The sequence below is a fragment of the Pogoniulus pusillus genome, chromosome 41 (genome assembly GCF_015220805.1).
Source record: "Pogoniulus pusillus isolate bPogPus1 chromosome 41, bPogPus1.pri, whole genome shotgun sequence".
NCBI lineage: Eukaryota > Metazoa > Chordata > Aves > Piciformes > Lybiidae > Pogoniulus > Pogoniulus pusillus.
This window is the reverse complement of record NC_087304.1, coordinates 5,864,119-5,882,583: the sequence shown is the minus strand read 5'-3', so window position 1 is coordinate 5,882,583 and position 18,465 is coordinate 5,864,119. Positions and strand designations below refer to the sequence as shown.

The window sequence follows — 18,465 nt, the reverse complement described above, 5'->3', positions numbered from 1 at the left end:
CAGGGATGTGGTGCAGCCAGCAAGGGGAAAGGTGCCGAGAGGAGGTTTTCCACCTTGTTTTTCTGGCAGGGAAGCAGCTCTTGAAAGGACAAAGCTGCCTCCAGCAGCCCAGCCTGGGGCTGTGCCCAGTGGCAGGCTCCCAGGGCTGGGTGAGAGGAGCTGCGGCAGCCGGAGCCACGGCGGGGGCGGGGGTAGCGGTGGCAAAGAAGCAGAGACGGAGTCGTGCGTAGCTCTGTCAGTCGCTGACGTTTATTGCACAGGATGGGCTGGATGGAAAGGTGGACGCCTGGAGTGGGGCCCTGGCCCGGGGCTGGCGTGGGGCCCCTCGTCTGCAGTCACTGGCTGCATTCAGCGTGGAAGGCTCTGGAGTGTGAGGCAGAGGCAGACGTGCACACACACACACTCACACTCACACTCAACGCTCACAGCTACCTGCACACACATCCCCCTCTGTGCCTTCCCCGACCACCCACGGGGCAGCCTCAGGGTGAGGACTCTGGCTCCAGCCTCTGCCCCACTGCTGACTACAGGCAGGTCAGGCCAGGCCACCTTTAACCCCCACCTCGCAGCTGCAGGGCCAGGTTGGTGGGGACGGGGGAGGGGGACGACAGTGTGGGTGTGGGGTGCTCACAAGCTTCAGGGGGTGACCATCCCTCAGAACCACCCCCACGCACAACTTACCTCCAGTCCTGGACCATCACCTCTTTGCCTGGGGCTGTGGGAGGGCAGGAGGGACAGCCAGGGGGTGAAGCCCCCGGGGGGGTGTCCTGCAGAGGCACGCACAGGGGTGGGTACTCAGGTCATAGATACCATATACAGCGTTGGTCGCGGGGGCGATGCAGCAGTGGCTTCGATGGGGCAGCCTGCGAGGCTGGGGAGCAGGGTGGGGCGGGTGGGGGCTTCGCCGCGGGGAGCAGGAGATGGGAGCCACACTTTGGTCGGAGGCGATGCAGCCGGGGGCTCACCCCGGCCTCCGTCGTGTCCCCGTGGTGATGGCGGTGGGGTGAGAGCGGGGTGGGGAGGGGGAGCAGGGGCTCCGTGCCCACTCCCGGCAGTTGCCCCACCCTGTAGCGTGCGGCGAGGGGAAGCCAGGGGCTGGCGGCCGGCGGCGCCCCGCCCGGTGCTCCTTGTCGGGACGATGCGGGGCGGGCAGAGGGGCGAGTCGGGGCTCAGTGCCGCAGCCCCTCCGGTGAGCTCGTCCCCGGGTGGCGGTGGGAGGAGGGCGCGGGGCCGGAGGTCACAAGTTGGAAGACAGCCTGGACTTGGCCGGGTCCGTGTCGGGCGTGCTGGCCGCCGAATCCTTGCGGGCGGCCGCGGAGTCCTGGGGCGGGGCGGGCACCGAGCCCACCGGTGCCGCCGGGTGGGCAGCAGCAGCCCCTCGCGAGGGCGCCTGGACCCGCAGCCCGGCCGGGGGACCGGGGCCCGGCGAGGCAGCGGCTGCGCCCCCGCCGATGGAGGTGGAGGACTCGCGGGCCGAGGCCGGGGGGCTCTGGGTGCTGCCGGCCGCCAGCCCGTGGGGCAGGGAGGGCTGCGAGGCCGAGAGGGGCCTCGAATCCTGGCTGAGGCTGCTGGTGTGCAGCGCCTGCGTGCTCTTGTGGGCAGCCAGGCGCTGGGGGGAGCCGGGGGCCTGCTGCTGGCTGAGGGAGAGCTGCGAGCCCAGCTGGCCCGGGCTGGCTCCGTAGGCGAACGTCCGACTGGCCAGGGGGCTTTGGGTGGGCGGGCTGGCCGCGGCGAAGGCGCTGGTGGAGGCGGACAAGGTGGCAGGCTGCACCGGGTCCTGCGAGGGCGAGGGGTTGGCGTGGGGCACGGGGGCTTGCGGCTGCTGCGGGGAGCTCTGCTGCAGCAGGACAGGGGAGACGGCGAAGGGGCTGGGCACGGCCTGGGCGTACTGCAGGCGGCGCATCATGCGGGGCGAGCCCAGCGCCATGGAGCCCACCAGCGGGCTGGCCATCTGCGGGCAGAAGCTCATGGCGACGGCTTGCTGGAGGGTGGCGATGGCAGAGGTGACCTGAGGCTGGACGGGGCTGTACATGGCCGTGTGCTGCTGCAGCTCCGCCTGCTGCACCATCTCCCGGTCGTACTTGACGATCTCCTGGATGATCTCGTTCTCCTGGTTGTTGAAGACGCCCGAGTTGAGGTCGTGCTGCACTTTGTGGAGCAGGATGGAGTTCTTCTTCCCTGTAGGGTGAGGGCCAGGACAGGGAGCACCGTGAGAACCTGTGCTGGAGTTCCCACCCCAGCCAGTGCTGTCTCATAGAATCAGAGAATCGACCAGGTTGGAAGAGAGCTCCAAGCTCAGCCAGCCCAACCTAGCACTCAGTCCTAGCCAGTCAACCAGACCATGGCACTCAGTGCCCCAGCCAGGCTTAGCTTCAATACCTCCAGGGATGGCCACTCCACCACCTCCCTGGGCAGCCCATTCCAATGCCAATCACTCTCTCTGCCAGGAACTTCCTAACAACATCCAGCCTAGACCTCCCCTGGCACAACTTGAGGCTGTGTCCCCTTGTTCTGTTGCTGCTTGCCTGGGAGCAGAGCCCAGTCCTACCTGGTTGCAGCCTCACTTCAGGCAGCTGCAGACAGAAATGAGCTCTGCCCTGAGCCTCCTCTGCTGCAGGCTGCACACCCCCAGTTCCCTCAGCCTCTCCTCACAGGGCTGTGCCCCAGGCCCCTCCCCAGACTTGCTGCCCTTCTCAACACCTTCCAGCACCTCAAATCTCTCTTGAATGGAGGAGCCCAGAACTGGACACAGCACTCCAGGGGTGTCCTGAGCAGTGCTGAGCACAGGGGCACAAGAACCTCCCTTGTCCTGCTGCCCACACTGCTCCTGAGCCAGCCCAGGATGCCATTGGTCTCACATGGCCAGGCCAGCCCCTTCAGCCCCCTCCCTCAAGTCCCCTGTACCCTACCGATGCGGTCGAGGCGGTCGATGGCCACGGTCTCGAAGGCTCTCCTCATCATGGGGTACTCCTCCAGCACCTCGTTGAAGTTGTCCACCGAGAGCGAGTAGAGGCGGCAGTAGGTGTCCGCCCGGACGCTGGCCGTGCGCCGGCCCCGCGTCAGCAGGCAGATCTCTGGGGGAAAAACAGCAGTGCCAAGGTCAAACCACCACCAGCGAGCGGTGGGCAGCGCCCTGGGACAGTGTGGGTGTCCCAACCCACGCTCACAGACCCCAGGAGGCAGCCCAGGCTCAAGCCCTGCCAGCGCTCACCTCCGAAGTAGGAGCCGTCGGAGAGCTTCATCTCCTTGTTGCCCTTGGTGAGGATGCTGACCACCCCGTGCTGGATGAAGTACATCTTCTTGCCGATGGTCCCCTCTCGGATGATGTAGTCGCCCGGCTGGAACACCTCAAACTTCAGCTTGGTGAGCATGGCCGTGACGAAGTTGGGGTCCGCGTTGGCAAACAGCGGCATGGAGGCCACCAGCTTGCGGCAGTTGAAGTTCACAATTTCCTGCAGGGGAGGAGATGAGAGACCAGGAGGTGGGGGTGGAGCTTCCCCGGGGTGGGCTCACCTGTCGGAACACACTTCCCTCCCCTCCCCAGCACACAGACTGTGCAAAGACACAGACTCAGGGCTGCGAAGCCAGAGCAAGAGCTGCTCCGTCCCAAGCAGATGTGCTGCGGGAGCTGGTGGCAACCACAGGCTCTCCGTGGCAGGGAGGGTCCTGTCACAGGATCGTAGCTCCAGCAGGTTGGAAGAGAGCTCCAAGCTCATCCAGTCCAACCTAGCACCCAGCCCTGCCCAACCAACCAGACCATGGCACCAAGTGCCCCAGCCAGGCTTTTCTTGAACACTTCCAGCGACAGCAACTCCACCACCTCCCTGGGCAGCCCATTCCAATGCCAATCACTCTCCCTGCCAACAACTTCCTCCTCACATCCAGCCTGGACCTCCCCTGGCACAACAACTTGAGACTCTGTCCCCTTGTTCTGTTGTTGGCTGCCTGGATGAAGAGAACAACCCCCACCTGGCTACAGCCTCCTTTCAGGTAGTTGTAGACAGCGATGAGCTCACCACCTTGGCATCCTCTAGTCAGCCCCCGGGGCTCTTACCTCACGGAGGGGCTCGTTGAGCTCCCCCAGGATGCTGTCCTCATCAAACATCTTGCCCTGGTAGCGGTGCTCGTAGTAGTCGTGGATCTTCTGGCGGAAGTCGGCGGGCAGCTTGTGGAAGGACATGTACTGCTCCACCTGCTTGTACTGCGGGGACAGACAGGGTCAGCGCCCAGCTGCACACCCCCAGCCATGCTCCCTCTCCACGGCGTGGCTCCCAGGCACCTCCTGATGAGCAGGTCCTGCTCCACCACCCTGTCCCCACCACCCTGTCCCCGCCACCCACGGGCACCGCTGTGGCTTCAGGAGGGGATGGCACAGCAGGGAGCCACAGACCCCTTCCAGCCCAGTCCTACCTTCTCCTGGTACTGGCGCCGGGAGGAGTCCAGCGACTGGATGAGGGCGGTGGCGTGGCCGATGAACATGGCGTAGCAGGTGGCCCCCACGATCATGCTGAGCATGGTCAGCCAGATGTCCGTCATGCTCTCGGGGGCCTGCTTCCCGTAGCCGATGCACAGCATGTGGCTCATGGACTTGAAGAGGGCGAAGGAGTAGAGCTCGCTCCAGGAGTCGTTCTGCAGTGACAGCAGCACTCAGCCTGCCTGCTGCACGGCTGCAGCACACTGCTCTGTGTGCCTGTGGCTGTCTCTGTGTGCCTGTGTGTCTGTCTCTGTGTGCCTGTGGCTGTCTCTGTGTGCCTGTGTCTCTGTGTCTGTGTCTCTGTGTCTGTCTCTGTGTGCCTGTGTCTGTCTCTGTGTGCCTGTGTCTGTCTCTGTGTGCCTGTGTCTCTGTGTCTGTGTCTCTGTGTCTGTCTCTGTGTGCCTGTGCCTCTGTGCCTGTGCCTGTCTCTGTGTGCCTGTGCCTCTGTGTCTGTGTGCCTGTGTCTGTGTGCCTGTGTGCCTGTGCCTGTGTGCCTGTGTCTGTGTGCCTGTGCCTGTGTGCCTGTCTCTGTGTGCCTGTGCCTCTGTGTCTGTGTGCCTGTGTCTGTGTGCCTGTGTCTGTGTGCCTGTGCCTGTGTGCCTGTGCCTGTGTGCCTGTGTCTCTGTGCCTGTGTCTCTGTGCCTGTGTCTGTGTGCCTGTGCCTGTGTCTGTGTGCCTGTGTCTGTACTGCTGTGTCTGTGCCTCTGTAGCTGTGTCTCTCTGTGTGCCTGTGTCTGTGTGCCCATGTCTCTGTGTCTGTATGTGCCTGTGCCTGTGTCTGTGCCTCTGTGTCTCTCTCTGTGTGCCTGTATCTGTCTCTCTGTGTGCCTCTGTGTGTGTGCCTGGGTCTGTGTGTCTCTCTGTGTGCCTGTACCTGTGTCTGTGTGCCTGTATTTGTGTCCCTCCGTGTGCCTGTCTCTCCGTCTCTCTGTGTGTCTGTGTCTCTCTGTGTGCACACCATGGCCACCAAACCCTGTTCCCAAGTGCCATGGCCACACCTTTCTTGAACACCTCCAGGGATGGGCACTCCACCACCTCCCTGGGCAGCCTCTGCCAATCCCTGACCACTCTTGCAGCAAATAAATTTTTCCTCATCACCAACCTGAGCCTCCCCTGGCACAATTTCAGGCCATTTCCTCTCCTTCTATCACTTGATCCTGGGGAGGAGAAACCAATCCCCACCCAGCTCCAGCCTCCTCTCAGTGAGCTGTAGAGAGCAATGAGGTCTCCCTCAGCCTCCTCTTCTCCACACTAATCACCTCCAGCTCCCTCAGCTGCTTCTCCTCAGCCCTGTTCTCCAGACCCTTCACCAGCTTTGCTGCCCTTAAAGCTGCTTGCAGCACTCACACTCAGTCCCCATGGCCATGGCTGGGACAGAGCACAGCTGCAGGCAGTGACAGGCTGGAGGCAGCTGGAGCAGGAAGCCTCACACAAACCCCAGGTGACCTTGGGGAGGAGAAGCACAGGACAGGGAGGGCAGGGGGAGGAAGCTGGGCAGGGGGAATGGAGCGGAGATGGAGAGGCAGAAAGGGAGGAGAAGGATGGAGGGACAAAAGCCATTTGGAGTGGGCTGCAGGGCTGAGAGGGAGCAATTAGAAACGTGGCCCATTATTTATTAATCACAGCTTTGCTGCTAATGAGCAGGAGCAGGCGGCAGGGGCCGGGGCAGAGGAGCCACATCAGCATCTTCTGCCTGCCAGGATCGATGCCCTGTCCCGGGGGTCCAGCGAGAGCTCACCAGGGAGCACGTCTGCAGCAGCAGCTGGCACAGGGATGGCATCTCCTGGGGCGGGTGGAGAGGGGCCCGGGGGGGCTGGGGCTGGCACTCACCACCATGCCGTTGATGGAGACCCAGCAGTTCTGCGGGAAGTCCTGCAGCATGGGCACCAGGAACTGCAGGCAGCCGTCCCAGTGGCACAGCAGCAGCATCATGCCGATGAGGTTGATGATCCTCATCACGGCGCTGGCCAGGTCGTAGGTCATGTGGAAAATCTGCCGGTGGGGAGGTCGGGGCAGAGGGTGAGCGTGGGGACCATCCTCCCGTGCCCAGACCTGCTCGGGGCACTGACCCCCCCCCAGCCTCGGCCAGAAGAGGCACTGGCAGCCGGCCCGGCCCCAGCCCTCCCACCTATTTATAGCCCTCGGGATGCCGCCAGGCTGCCGCCCCGGGACGCGCTAATGGCTGCGAGCGCTGACGGGGATGAGGCAGCGCTGGAGGATGCTCGGGGACAGCCAAATGCTCTGGGCACCAAGGAGGGACAAGGGCAGCCCCCGGGGCACAGAGGGCAGGCGGCTGGCATAAGCCATGGGGCAGCTTTTGGGAAAGAGGCTCTGAAGTGACCTTCCAGGATCTGAAGGGGCCTGCAAAAAAGCTGGGGAGGGACTTTTTAGGCTATCAGGGAGAGACAGGACTGGGGGGAATGGAGCAAAGCTGGAGCTGGGGGGAGTCAGACTGGACCTGAGGAGGAAGTTCATCACCATGAGAGTGGTGAGAGCCTGGAATGGGTTGCCCAGGGAGGTGGTTGAGCCCCATGGCTGGAGCTGTTTAAGGTCAGGCTGGATGAGGCTGTGGGCAGCCTGCTCTAGGGTAAGGTGTCCCTACCCATGGCCAAGTCCCTGCTGGCCAAAGTCCCTACCCCAGTCTAGACTTAGCACCCACATAGGCAAATCCAGGGGTAGAGACAATTGCTCCTGGTTGCAGCTGAGCCAAAGGCTAAGGACTTTAACATTTTTAGGGTCCAGAAAAGATGGATTCAAATGAGGGAGGGAAAAAGAAAGAAAAGAAGGGATTAGCTTCTTTGCAATGAAACTCCAAATCTTCCCCCCCTGCAGAGCCAAGGCTGCAGCCCTCAAGCAGCTCAGAGCTCAGCCATGGCAAAAGCAGGGCAAGAGCATGGGCATGGCAAGGGCACAACCTCCCCAGGCCCAGGCAGGGCACACAGTGTGGGCAGGATGAGGCCGAGTTGGTGCCATCTGAACGAGGTGAAGCCTGAAGGGCTGGGGAAGAGGCAGCCCAAGGTGAGGGCAGGAACATCTCCAACCCCATCTCTGCTGGGCTCGGGCATGGCCTTTCCCTTCTCCTAGGCACCACCAAGGCTGGCAGGACCAAAACCAGGGAGCTGTTACCCACACACAACCAAGATGCCCTGGCAGCGTCTGCCAGCCCTGACCGCGGAGCCTCTGCGAGCAGGAGAGGTCCCGGCGGGATCAGGGCTGGGGCTGTGCTCCCCCCCGCGGGCCCTGTAAGCGGATGTGATTACCAGGATAATCTGCACAGCTTTAACTCGTCCCGGGGCTTAACTCCTCCCCGGGGCTCTCCCTGATCAGTCCCAGCTGAAAGTGAAAAGGGTGCTGAGAGGAGCCCTGGCAGGGGGAGGATGCAGGGGACAGATGTGGTTTGGCATCAGGGGGTTTGCAGGAGGCTCTGGCCCCAGAGGAAGGGGAGGGAGAAGGGCACAGGGCAGGGAGAGCGGTGGGCATGGAGGTGTTGGCAGATCGAGTGGGGCTGCAGCTGCTCCCTGCACCTGAGGAACCAGGGGCAGGTATCAGCAATGTGGAGAGGTTCCTGGGGCTCTGCTGGGCACCAACCAGGACAGCCACACTCAGGCTTGCCAGCCCCAAGGAGCCAGGGCTGGGGCATCTCCCATCACAGGGTCAGGCCAGGTTAGAGTCAAACCCAGACACGGTGAGTAAGCTGCTGGGGGCTGCCACGCATGAACCCCCTGAGCCCACCCTGGCTTACAGAGCTGCCCCTTGTCCTTGCATGGCAGAGGCACAGGGAGGCTCAGTGCTGTTCCCAAAGCCACCAGAGCCAATGTCACCAGGTCCCTGTTGCGTTACCAGACACCTGGCCAAGAGCCACACATGCCCTTGCCAGGCCTGAGCACACAGAGACTGTCACCACCCCTCCAGCTCCACGCTGCCAGCGGCCCCTGCACAGCCTGGCCAGCAGAGCTGCCAGCAGGGCCCTACCCACGCCCCAGAGCTGCACAGCAAAGCCAAGCACACCACAGTGGCACATCCCCGCCCTGCCCATGCAGCCCTGGCTGCACCAAGCCCGGGCAGCACTCTGCCTCCCGCACTCAGGGGGCCCTGGGGTCCTCCTGCCACCCCCAAGGGCTCCTGCAGCCCTTCCCAAAGGTCCCAGCAGAGCAACCAGAAGGGTCTGGAGGCACAAAGCATTGATCTGAGCAGGTGGCTGCAGCCAGGATGCCCAGCTGTGCACGGTGCCATGCCACACACCCCATGGCACTGAGCCTGGCTGTGCCACACAGACCCTCTCCCCCCACGCACACACCACACGCGCTGGGCCCCACAGACCCTATCCAACCCACCAGCTCCTCGGGCAGCCCCCAGCCCTTCCAGCCCTCACGGGGGTCCTGCCTGGCTGCTGATCACTCCCCGCTGGGGGCCCCGCGGGGGCCTCACCTCCTCCCACTGGTGGATGTAGCGGATGAGGCGGGAGAGGCGCAGGAGCCGCAGCAGGCTGAGGATCTTGGTGAAGCGAACGATGCGCAGGGCTCGAGCGGTCTTGTAGACCTCCGAGTCGATGCCCTTCTCCACAATGAGGAAGACGTAGTCCACAGGGATGGAGGAGACAAAGTCCACCACAAACCAGGTCTTGAGGTACTTCTTCTTGATCTTCTCGGGGTCCAGGATGATTTCGGTGTTGTCCTCGATGACGATCCCCGTCCGGAAGTTGAGCACCAGATCCATCAGGAAGAAGGTGTCAGAGACCACATTGAACACGATCCAGGGAGCTGTGGTCTCCTCCTTGAAGAAGGTGATGCCCACGGGGATGATGATGAGGTTGCCCACCATGAAGAGCAGCATTGTGAAGTCCCAGTAAAACCTGGGGAGCGAGAGGATGGGAGAAGGTAGCGCCAGTGCCCTGTGGCCACCCCTGCACCGAGGGCTCCTGCCGCTGTGCCCAGCCCTAAGGGACCAATGCTATTTGTATGCTGTCACCCTGATGCCATCTCAGCCCCAGACTCATTTTTTTCCCCTCCCCAGGTGCTTTCCCACCCCTCAGAACTGCCCCCGGGGCTGATCCCACAGGCCAGTGCAGTCTGTGCTTGAGGTGGAGGTGCATAAATGGCAGAGGGGGCACGCAGGGTGAGGCTGGGGGGTGCCTGCTGCAGGGCTTCCTCCTCCTGTGCATTTTCAGCCAGAGGTCTGCCTAGAGCACCCAAACCCAGCCTCGAGTGAGGGGAGACTGATGTCACGGGCATCAGTGAGGAGACTCCCACACACTGAGCCACACTGGGGCAGCCCATGGGCTGGGGACCACTCTTATCCCCAACCCGCTGGCCGCAGCAGGGCCACTGCCCTCTCCACAACCAAGGTCACAGGACAGGAGAGCCCTGGACAGAAGCAGCCCCCTCCCCTTCCCCACTCCCTGAGGAGGGACCTGAAATCCGGGGACAGAATTGCTGGGAAGAGACAAGGCCATCCCACCCTGGCACACCTGCCCCCCCCGGAGCATGCTGTGGTGCCAGTTTCGGGGGGTGCAGGCTGTGCCGGGGGAGCCCAGCGGCGTGGCCGCGGCGAAGGAGCCGGCGCAGCTGCCGGCGCAGCAGATCACGTAGGGCTGCAGCTGGAGCCGGCATCGCTGCAGCCTGGTCAGACAGCAGAGGGGGTGAGCAGCCTCCTCTGCCTCTGCCAGGGCTGCACGGCTCCTTCCAGCCTCCACCCTGCCCTGCTTCACCCCCGTCCTTCTCTCCTTTTCCCTTGTCCCCATCTCCTGGGCCACCAATGACCTTTCCAGGCATCTGCAAGGTCACAGCAGCCCCATCCCAGCAGGACCATGCAGAGCAGACCCCAGCCCCTCGCTCCCCTCCTGCCTCTCGCCCTGGCACTGGCCTGGGTGGGGGGCAGGAGGGAAGGATGCTCCTTGGTGCCACACATGGGACCCTTGCCCATGTGGCTCTGCTCAGCCCATCCTGTCATGCTTCTTGCCCCAGGCAGGAGCCTCCAGGAGCTGCTGTGGCCCTGATGGGCCCTGGCCACACTGCCAGGACCTGGGAGGAATGAGTGAGAGACCCTCAGCATGCAGGAACAAGAGAGGAGGCAGAGCCATCCCCCTCCCCATTAGCGCAGGACCAGAAGGAGCAAAGCATCTCAGCTCCTGACCTTTCTCCAATGACACCTTCCCCATGTGAGGTGTTGCCATGGCAACCGTGAGTGATGTCACTGCTGCACAACGATGACTTCACACCCAGGGCAGTCTCCAGGGTACCCTCCTCAGCTGCCAGCCAGGCTGTGCTCTCCCCACACCCCGTGGGCAAGCTCTGACCATCACCACCACTACCAAGCAGTTCCAGACCGCGACCTCCTCCACTTGGACCCTGATGGAACCTTCAGGCTCCAGCCACTGGCACGACCTTGCTCAGCAGTGCCAGCATCATGATGGGGCTGGGGCAGCCCACGGTGGCAGCACTGGGCAGGATCTGTCCTGCACACCCCCTCCCCACCTCAGCAGCTCTCACGGCAAACTGACCCTGCTGCACAGCGCATCCCGTGGGGGCATTCACTCCGTGAGGCTGAGAAGAACAAAGCTTAAATAACTGTGCCAGCTGGGCACGACTCTGCCCTGGCTCAAATCCCTCCGCAATCTGGCTGAGGCAAGGCTGAATTCGGCCTGCTGAGGAAGATAAACTGCTCCTGATCTCCCCCCAGCACACAGGACTGGCTCTGTGCGATCTCTTCGGGGGCCCGGGTGTGATGCTCTCTTCCTCGGAGGGCAGTGAGTGCACAGGAAAAAAAGATTCAATCCAGGCTACTAAAAATATCTGAAAACAAATTAATTAGGCTCCTTGGCACCCCCCTCCCTAGCTTCTGACCCAGTTGAATGACAGTGATGGTGACGGAAGATGCCAAAAGCCTCTGCGAGCGGAGGCTGCTGCCTTCCTGCTCCAGAGCATGGCACGGCAGTGCCACCCTGCAGGAGCCCATGTTGGGGCCAAGCCCTGACACCAAATCCCAGGGACTCTGCCCATGCTTCTTCCTCCTGAGCCGAGGAGCATGCTCCTCCTCAGAGCTGCCACCTCCCCAGCACCTCCAAAACCCCAGCAGAGACCCTGAGACTGGAGCGGTGCAGGACAGCCCCAGCAGGACCTCCTCATCCGCCTGCTGAGGCGGCCTGGGAGGTGGCCAGGAGAAACCCTCCCCCAGCTGTCCACGGGGGCATGGCCGCAGGACATCAGGGATGCCTCCACTCAGCTCCATCACCAACACACAGAGCTCCAGAGGAGCTGCTGGGGACAATCCAGCTGATGTGGGGTGGGTGTGGGATCAGCGTGGGACCAGGGTGGGACCAACACCTCACAAACTTGCATCAAACACGTTCTAAAAACGAGGTCACTCTTGGAAGTGGGTTAAGATGCCAACATCAAAAGTTTGCCCAAGCTGAGCCACCAGCTGGGTGTGGTGCCCAACACGTTCTCCATCCCCCATGTCCCAGTGCAGCCAGCCCTGATGATGACCTGGTGCTGCTCTCCCCTGGAAAAGCCTTTACCCCAGAGGGTGCTGGAGGTGGGAAGGGGAAGTGGGGATGAAAACTGCTCAGGGAACCAAAACTTCCCCCAAATGGTTGCAGCCCTTCTCCTCGCTGGCCCAGCAGCGGCTTCCAGCTGCCCCAGGTGCGAATGCCCAACACTGGCACTGCAGAGGGGCAGATGAGCTCCTCAGCACCCTCCCCAGAGGCACCAGTCACACTGGAACCAGCCCCAGTGCACAGCACCAGCACACACATCAGGAGCCACAGCAAACAGCCAGCCCAGACCCTCCACTTAGCAAGCCCCACTGGTGGCAACAGCAGATTGCTGGCACCAACCGGGCAGCAGCAAAGCCCAGAAACCACTTCAAGCCCCAGAGAGGATGGCTCCAGCCCAGCAGCTCCAAGGACATGTGCTCTGGATGCAGCTTCTCCCCAGTTCAGGTGCAGGACAAGCTCTAACAGCAGAAATTCACTGCAGAACAGCAGCTCGGCCCTGCCCTGTGCCTTGTGGAGGCAGTGAGTGCTGTGCTGGAGACAGTGGATGCTGGCACAGCTGTGGCAGGTGGCCTCAGGATGCTCACGGGGAGATGGGCAACAGCACCGAATCACTGCCTGCATGCAGCTCTCTGCATTCCTGATGCATCCAGGAAAGCACTGGGGATGGAGCCTCCTCTCTCACACAAGCCTCTCACCACCGAGCAGGGGAAGGGAACAACCATGGAGCTGGAGCACCCATGCCTGTGGGAATGCCACTGGCCACCTCCTCATCCCTGGCACCCCACATCTCTGTCTTCAGGGCCTCACAGAGCTTCCTGCCCTTATGTATGTCTCTGCCTGGCTCCCTGGGCGTAAAGATGGGAGTCAGATCAGCAACATGCAAAAGGAGGACTGGATGTGACTCCTGCAGCTCCCAACCCCACTCACAGAATCATAGACTCAGTCAGGGTTGGAAGGGACCACAAGGATCAGGCAGTGCCAAACCCCCTGCCATGCCCAGGGACATCCTACCCTAGAGCAGGATGCACACAGCCTCAGCCAGCCTGGCCTTAAACACCTCCAGGCATGGAGCCTCAACCACCTCCCTGGGCAACCCATTCCAGCCTCTCACCACTCTCATGGTGATGAACTTCCTCCTCAGGTCCAGTCTGAACCTACTCCTGGAGGTGCAGGAGCACCACCAGAAACAACAGGCCAGGCTGGCTGGGTTTTGGGGTGTTTTTTCCCCCTCTCATCAATAAAGAAGCCCCCAAGAGAGAGAGAAGAGAACAGAGCACAAGAGGTGGCTCTGCTCAACACCATCCACCCCAGTGCACAAACCACAAGGTCTCCATTCCCAGATCTGCAGCTTGAGATCTCAACCCAACCACCCCAGCTGCTTCCTCACCATCCAAGCACCGAACTGGGGACACAGCAACTTTCATGCCTGGAGCAGGTCTGCCCCTGAGCTTCTGCACGGGTGGTGGCAGGGCTGTGTCCACCAGGAGAGAGGATCTCTCAATGCTGTCGGTAACGAAGTGATGTCAGATATGCAGATGGGCAATGATTGCATCTTCAGCTATGCAGATGGGCAATGATTGCAGCTTCAGCTAGGGAAGGGAGGCTTGCAAGGCTCAGGCTCCATTATCATCACGAGATAAAGACTGCACTGGGTTGGGTTTATCACTGTTTTTTTAAGGCAAGAGAGGGTGGAATGGGTGGACACATGTCCTAAGCGTGCACAGATGGAGAGGGCTGCTGACCGTGGGGGCTCTCAGCCCTGCGTGGAGCTGATCCTGTTTGTGTGCACGTTCGTGGACCAGACGATGCTGAAGCTCTGCGCGCAGCTCCTCCCCGCTGGGCAGGGAACTCTCCTACGCCACTCACAGCAGCACAGCACAGGCAGAGAGGCTCTTCCCCAACGGGTTTCAAGACTTGAGAGCGACTCCGGGAGGGATGGAGCCAACAACGTGGGGCAAGGGCTGGCCAGGGTGACCCCCCCAAGGTCACCTCAGCACCTTGCAGCCTGCTGCAAGCACGGGGAGCGAAGCTGCTCCGCGCCAGGGAAGACCTCAAGGCCCCAGTCCCACCATAGGTTCACCACAGGGAGAGCCTGCTCTTGGCAGTGCCACAGCTTTGCCAACGGGACCAGATGGCTCAGAGACGGGGGGGGATGGTAGAGCCAGGCCATCACCCCACTTCCAGCCTTTCCCAACAGCTCACAGCTGCTGAGGGTGCCACGGAGCAGCGCAGAGGAGCAGAGTCCCCTCCAACCTGCCCAGTCATGACAGGGACAGCAGAGCTTCCTCCACCGTGGGGCTGGCAGTGGCCTTCACCCTGTTTCTGCAGCAGAACCTGATCCCCAGGCAGCAAGCCAAAGAGAGGGCTCCAGGGGATACCCACAGCAGGTTCCCAACGGGAATGTCTGCCACAAGGGCGTGGAGCCCCCCTGAGGAAGGTAAGCCCTGAGAGCAGGTTGAAGCCCTCCAGTTGCTCCTCGGGAAGATGCTGGATCAGCCCAGGAGCAGCACACAAGGGCAGGGCAAGAGGGGCAGGTGCTGGTCTAAGCCTGCCCAGCCAGAGCAGAGCACACCACCCATAGGCACCTCCTCCTGCCAGGGGCAGCCTCGCACTAGTGAGCACCCACCATTGCCAACAATGAACAGCTCCCAGGCTCTAGCTAAGTAGCATCTCCCAGACCAGCACCCAGCAAACCCTCCCCCGAGTCTCCCCAAAATGCACACCAGCACAACTTGGGGCTCTTCATACCCCTCAGACCCTGGCCAAAGACCTCTCTGAGGTCACTGGACAGAGGCCCTGAGTGGCTGTCATCAGCGATGCCAGCAGGGTCTCAGCCACCCAATCCCACAGGGTGCCTCAGGCAGGTGAGCCATAACTGCATGCCAGCAGTGCCCTGGGAAGCATTTGGCACCTCTGAGCTCACCCAAGGCTCAGGGGCTTCTGAAAGGGGACAGGGCTGCAGAATCCTCCTCCCAGGTTTGCCACTCCTCGGCTGGAAGCCACAGAGGCTGGAGCCTGGGGACAGAGGTGCTCTTGGAGAGATGATTCCTTCCTCAGCACCGCTGAACCTGAGGGGCAGGATGAAGCCTCCTGGGGCAGGGGGAGCCTTTGCACAGCGCCGCTTGGCAGTGGGGAGAGCAGCGAGTCCCTCGGCCCCGCCAGGGGAGGGGGACAACCTCCCCCAGGGCGGTCTGGGGGAAGCCAAAGCCCGGTGGGGCTCCAGAGGGACCCTCCTGGGCCCAGCCGCTGGAGGGCCCAGGAAGGACGAGGGGATGCCCTTGGCCGGACACCGGTGGCAGAGCACAGGGCTCCTGGCACGCTCGGCTCGGCCGCTGATGCCGGGGACGGGGATGCCCATCCGCGGCCCCTCCCTGCACGCAGCAGCATCCGCGCTGCCACCTCCAGCACAGCTCAAGGTGCCCTCTCCCAGGGCACGGCTCGGCACGGCTCGGCCTCTCCTTTCTCCGCCGACGGGGCCAGCCCTGTGCTCCGTTTTCCCTCCCGGCCACCATTGCCGACTGTCATCACCGGCTCCGGATGCTCCGGACCGGACCGGTGCTGATCCCCGTGGGATGCTCCGGCCCGGCCCGGTGCTGATCCCTGCGGGATGCTCCGGCCCGGTGTTCGCCCCCTCTGCCCCCCGCCCGGCCGGGCCGCACCTGAAGTCGCTGTAGGGGTGGATGATCCAGGCCCCCGCCGACTTGACGCGCTCCTGCTCCCGTTCCACCGCCTTCTGCGAGCCGAACATCCGCAGCGAGAACTTGTTCACGCCGGGCTGGAGCATGGCCCCGAACTGCCGCTGCATGAAGCTGGCCTGGCTCCCGCGGGCCTCCTCTCCCGCATCCTCGCCCGCGCCCTCCTCGGCCGCCTTGGCCCCGCCGGGGGATGCGGAGCCGCCGCCGCCGCCGCCACCGCCGCAGGAGAAGGAGACCTTGGGCTCCCGGGGCGGCTCCGGGCCGGGGCTGCGCGGCGGATCCCCGCGCCGGCACTCGCCATTCGGGGACCCCTTCCCGCCGCGGCTCCGCACCCTCCCCGCCGCAGCCGCTGCCGCTGCCGCCGCCGCCGCCGCCCCGCCGCGCTTGGCCGCTTCGGCAGCCTCCTCTTCGGCCGCCGCCGCCGCCTCCCCGGCCGCCGCACCGCGGCCCGCCCGCATCCTGCCGCCGCCGCCGCTGCCGAAGCCACCGGCGGCCGAGGGTCGCGGGCCGCCGAGGCGGGGGCGGGCCGGGGCGGGCCGGGAGGACGGGCCGAGGGCGGGCGGCTGGGACGAGCCGGGAGCCGCGCGTCTCCGCAGCTCCCTCAGCCGGTACGGCTCGGTACCGGACACCGACACGTGCTGCCGACCGCCGCCGCTGGACAGCCGCTACCGCCGGCCGCTACCCGCCGCAGCGCAGCTCCCGGTGCGGGGCCGAGCCGGTCGCTGCTCGCCGTGCGCTGGGATTTCGGGGCTGGCCGCAAGAAGGCTGCGAGGGTCCCTCCGTACCGGGAATGACCGGCAGAAACCGAAGGGGAACGGCGCAGGTTGTCCCGGGGAGATTCGGTTTGAAGAGAGAGGAGAGTTTTTCCCGACGAGGACGATTGGGCAGCGGAGAGCCTGGAGAGGCTCCGGGGGGCAGGAGATAAATCCTCTTTGCGGGCAGTTGTCTCGTCGGAACGCATGGGCACTGCACCGCCGCCCTGGGCAGCCTCTGCCAAGCCCTGACCACTCTCGCAGCAAAGAAATCTTTGCTCAGCTCCAACCTAACCCTCCCCCGGCACAATTTCAGCCCATTCCCTCTCCTCCTACCACCTGCTCCTAGGGATAGCAGACCAGCCCCCACCTCACTGCAGCCTCCTCTCAGGGAGCTGTAGAGAGCAATGAGATCTTCCTCAGCCTCCTCTTCTCCAGACTAAGCAACCTCAGGGCCCTCAGCTGCTCCTCCCCAGCCCTGTTCTCCAGCCCCTTCACCAGCTTCGCTGCCTCCCTCTGTCCCTGCCCCCAGGTCCTGCTGCCTGTGTGGCTCAGGTGGTCTGAACCCACTCCAGAGACAGAAATGGACCCTACAGCCCCTCCAGGCACAGGGAGTTTGTCCAGATGGGGAAGATGCATTTACAGAGACCCCTTACCCATCTGCCCAGACCTGTCCCACTCCTTCTGCCCCAGAGCTGAGCCCCACACATTGAGCCAGCTGTGGAAGGAACCCAGGGTGGGCTCAGGGATGGAGACCTGGGACTGACACCCCCAGAGCAGGGCAGCTCCTGCATGCTCCAGCAATAACATGAGCCAGTGACTGCAGCTGGACAGCACTGGGGCAGCTACACCAGGCACAGGCAGGTCCCAATGCTTCAGACACCGGGAAGAGGTCAGAAGAACCAACACTTGCTGCCCTCTGCCCCAGGAACGTGATCCTCCTGCTGGGCACAGGCACAGCTCCCACAATTCTCCTTCTGCGGGCTCAGAGCAGGGCAAGGCTTGCCCAGGGCCACGGTGCCTCACAGACAGCGTGGTCGTGGTGAGTGGCACCATCTGCTGTCCACAGTGCAGGCAGCTGGGCACAGCCCATGCGCAGCTCCCACGCTGGCTGTGGCCACAGCCAGACCTGCTCCATGCCCAGGGTGGAGAACAGGCAACTGCAGACCTTACAGTGAGCCCCACACGGCAGGACACCCTAAAAACCATCCTCCAGCTGGCAGCAGGCACACGCCCAGGTCAGCCCTTAGCCTGGCACGGCTGCCTGCCACAGCCCATTTCTGCAGAGCACCCTGAGTGCAGTGCTGGCCCCAAGCCCCCCAGGGAGCCCCCAGGGAGCCCCCAGGGAGCCCCCAGGGAGCCCCCAGTAAGCTGAGGCTGTGGCTAAGCCTGAGCAGAAGGCTGGAGCCTCTGCAGCAAACGTGCCCTGCCCAGCAAGGCTGCAAATCAGAGCTCACCCCGAGGCCTTGGGAGGGTCAAGCAGGGTCCCTGCAGAGCCCAGAGCACCCACCCCTGCCCTCCCTGGGATGGAACAAAGCCATGGCACAGTCTTGCTCCCTCTGTCCCCGTGCAAAGCCTGGAATGGCAGCACCCAGGGCTCCGCCAGGGCAGCTGCTGCTGGGGAGCAAGGTAAGAAGGGACCCTGCAGTGCCCAGAGCACCCACCTGTGCCCTCCCTGGGATGGAACAAAGCCATGGCACAGTCTTGCTCCCTCTGACCCCGTGCAAAACCTGCTAAGGCAGCACCCAGGGCAGCTGCTGCTGGGGAGGAAGCCAAGAAGTGTCCCTGCCGTGCCCAGAGCCCCTACCCACCCTGCCCCCAGAACGGAGCAGGGCCCTGTGGCACACTTCTGCTCTGTGTCCCCACATGGCAGCACCCAGAGCTCTGCCATGGCATCTGCCGTGGGGGAGCAGGCCAGGCAGAGAGCAGCAGAAGCTGCTCCATCCCTCCCCAGCTCCCCGGGCTGTTTTCTTGCCCCAGCCCTGTGCCAGCTCTGCCAAACAAAAGGCACAAACAGTGCTTTGTGCAGCGGCCCCAGAGCCGGGTCAG

At 63.3% G+C, this 18,465-nt stretch overlaps 1 protein-coding gene across 1 annotated transcript; it reads right to left on the bottom strand.

The window, feature by feature from the left end:
* Positions 1–227: 227 nt before the first annotated feature.
* HCN2 (hyperpolarization activated cyclic nucleotide gated potassium and sodium channel 2) lies at positions 228–16,122 on the bottom strand. Its single transcript, XM_064174973.1, has 8 exons — positions 15,629–16,122; positions 8,903–9,326; positions 6,305–6,466; positions 4,411–4,629; positions 4,055–4,201; positions 3,212–3,452; positions 2,910–3,074; positions 228–2,178 (listed from the first exon to the last, which is right to left on the bottom strand). The coding sequence occupies exons 1-8, from the start codon at positions 16,120–16,122 to the stop codon at positions 1,238–1,240; spliced, it is 2,793 nt and encodes a 930-aa protein (XP_064031043.1). The 3' UTR covers positions 228–1,237.
* Positions 16,123–18,465: the final 2,343 nt, after the last annotated feature.

What these genes read in the sequence shown, in the direction of transcription:
- HCN2 (XM_064174973.1), bottom strand. Translation starts at nt 16,122, where the DNA reads ATGCGGGCGGGCCGCGGTGCGGCGGCCGGGGAGGCGGCGGCGGCGGCC. An exon ending in TCTCCATCAACGGCATGGTG is followed by an intron (nt 4,630 to 6,304) that starts GTGAGTGCCAGC and finishes CTGTCACTGCAG; the next exon opens with AACGACTCCTGGAGCGAGCT. An exon ending in TCAACGAGCCCCTCCGTGAG is followed by an intron (nt 3,453 to 4,054) that starts GTAAGAGCCCCG and finishes CCTCCCCTGCAG; the next exon opens with GAAATTGTGAACTTCAACTG.